The sequence below is a fragment of the Polypterus senegalus genome, chromosome 11, assembly GCF_016835505.1.
Source record: "Polypterus senegalus isolate Bchr_013 chromosome 11, ASM1683550v1, whole genome shotgun sequence".
NCBI lineage: Eukaryota > Metazoa > Chordata > Cladistia > Polypteriformes > Polypteridae > Polypterus > Polypterus senegalus.
The window spans coordinates 154,401,915-154,403,792 of record NC_053164.1 but is presented as its reverse complement, the minus strand read 5'-3'; the positions used below and the strand labels follow the sequence as shown (position 1 = coordinate 154,403,792).

Genomic DNA, 1,878 nt, shown 5'->3' with positions numbered 1-1,878 from the left:
GTCAAGTCTGATGGATCTGTACGTTTATGTGGGGACTTTAATGTAATAGTTAACCCTGTACTCATAGCTGAGCAATACCCTCTTTCTGTGACTGAAGATATTTTTGCTGGATTAGCCAAGCATACTTGCAAATGCATGTAGATGAGGACTCACAAAAGTACCTCACCATAGCAACACATAAAGGGCTCTACCGTTATTGTCGCTTTCCTTTTGGAATAACTTCAGCACCAGCATTATTTCAGCGTGCCATGGATCAGATCCTTAGTGGATTACCAGGGGTACAGTGTTAACTGGATGACATCCTGGTCACAGGTCAAGATGAAAAGGAGCACATGGCTAATCTGGATAAAACCTTAAGCAGGCTAGAAAAGTATGGGCTGCGTGTAAACAAGGACAAATATGACTTTTTCAAAATGTCCGTGGAGTACCTAGGGCATGTTATTGATTCTGATGGGTTGCACATAGCTCCTTCAAAAGTGAAGGCAATAGTAGATGCCCCATCTCCAAGCAATGTCAGCCAACTGAGATCATTCTTGGGTCTCATGAACTATTATGGCCGTTTTATTCCACAGCTAGCAACGTTGTTGAAACCACTCCATGAGTTGCTATGTGAGAGTAGACCCTGGAAATGGTCACAGTAGTGTGAAACAGCATTTAGAAAAGCCAAGGCTGAGCTAGGGCTGATAAAAGGGTTTAAACACATTTTGACCCATCCTTACCAATTCAGTTAGCTTGTGATGCATCCCCTTATGGTGTTGGGGCTGTTGTGTTGTTTATTATGTCAACAGGTGAGGAGCGACCAATTGCATTTGCATCAAGAACATTGAATAAAACTGAAACAAAATATCCTCAAATTGAAAAAGAGGCTTTAAGCATCATTTTTGGAATAAAACAATTCCACACTTACCTGTTTGGTTGAAAATTTACCCTGCTAACAGATCACCGACCTCTCACATCTATTTTTGGCTCACATACTGGTGTGCCATCTATGGCAGCAAGTAGACTTCAGCGCTGGGCATTGCTCCTTGGGGCTCACAATTATGAGATCAAATACGTTCGGAGGCACATGGAAATGCAGATGGTCTGTCAAGACTTTCCCTACCTGAACAACCCAGAGAACAAGGGCAAAAGATTTTTTAGTTTAAGATGGTGGAAAATGCACCTATAACCACCCACCAGATTAAGCAAGAAACCAAGGGTGATTACACACTTTCAAAATTACTCGACTGCATTCTTAAAGGGCAGGTCCTTAGCAGCCTTAATGCACTGCCTGATGTTCAGCCTAACCTTTCATGGGGATGTGGGGCATGTGAGTAATTATACCACAAAGGTTGAGGAAACCCATTCTGGATGAGTTACATCTTGGACACTGTGGCATAGTCCGAATGAAAGAGCTAGCCCGGAGTTATTTTTGGTGGCCCGGAGTTGATCGTGATATTGAGGAAAAGGCAACTTCATGTTCATCATGTCAAGGCCTCAGAAATATGCCAAGTCCTTCACCATTGCATCCATGGGAATGGCCTCCAGTCCTTGGCAACGCGTTCATTTAGATTTTGCAGGACCTGTAGAGGGTGTTATGCTTCTGGTCGCAGTGGATGCACATTTTAAGTGGCCTGAGGTCACTATCATGCCCGCCATCACATCAGAAAAGACGATCCAAACCTTAAAAGAGATGTTTGCATGTTTTGGACTGCCAGAGCAGATCGTGAAGGATAATGGGTCTTCTTTTGTGTCCCAAGAAATGGGAGTATTCCTAAAAGGCAATGGTATTAAACATCTCCTATCCAGCCCTTATCATCCCTCTACTAATGGTCTGCCTGAAAGAATGGTGCAAACCCTTAAACATGCTCTTAAAGCATCCAAAAATGAACCACCTTT

The 1,878-nt window shown here is 43.1% G+C and overlaps 1 protein-coding gene across 1 annotated transcript; it reads left to right on the top strand.

Moving 5' to 3' along the window:
* The first annotated feature begins 332 nt into the window (after window positions 1-332).
* Window positions 333-641, top strand: LOC120538623 (uncharacterized mitochondrial protein AtMg00860-like). The gene has a single exon (XM_039768010.1). The coding sequence runs from the start codon at window positions 333-335 to the stop codon at window positions 639-641; it is 309 nt and encodes a 102-aa protein (XP_039623944.1).
* Window positions 642-1,878: the final 1,237 nt, after the last annotated feature.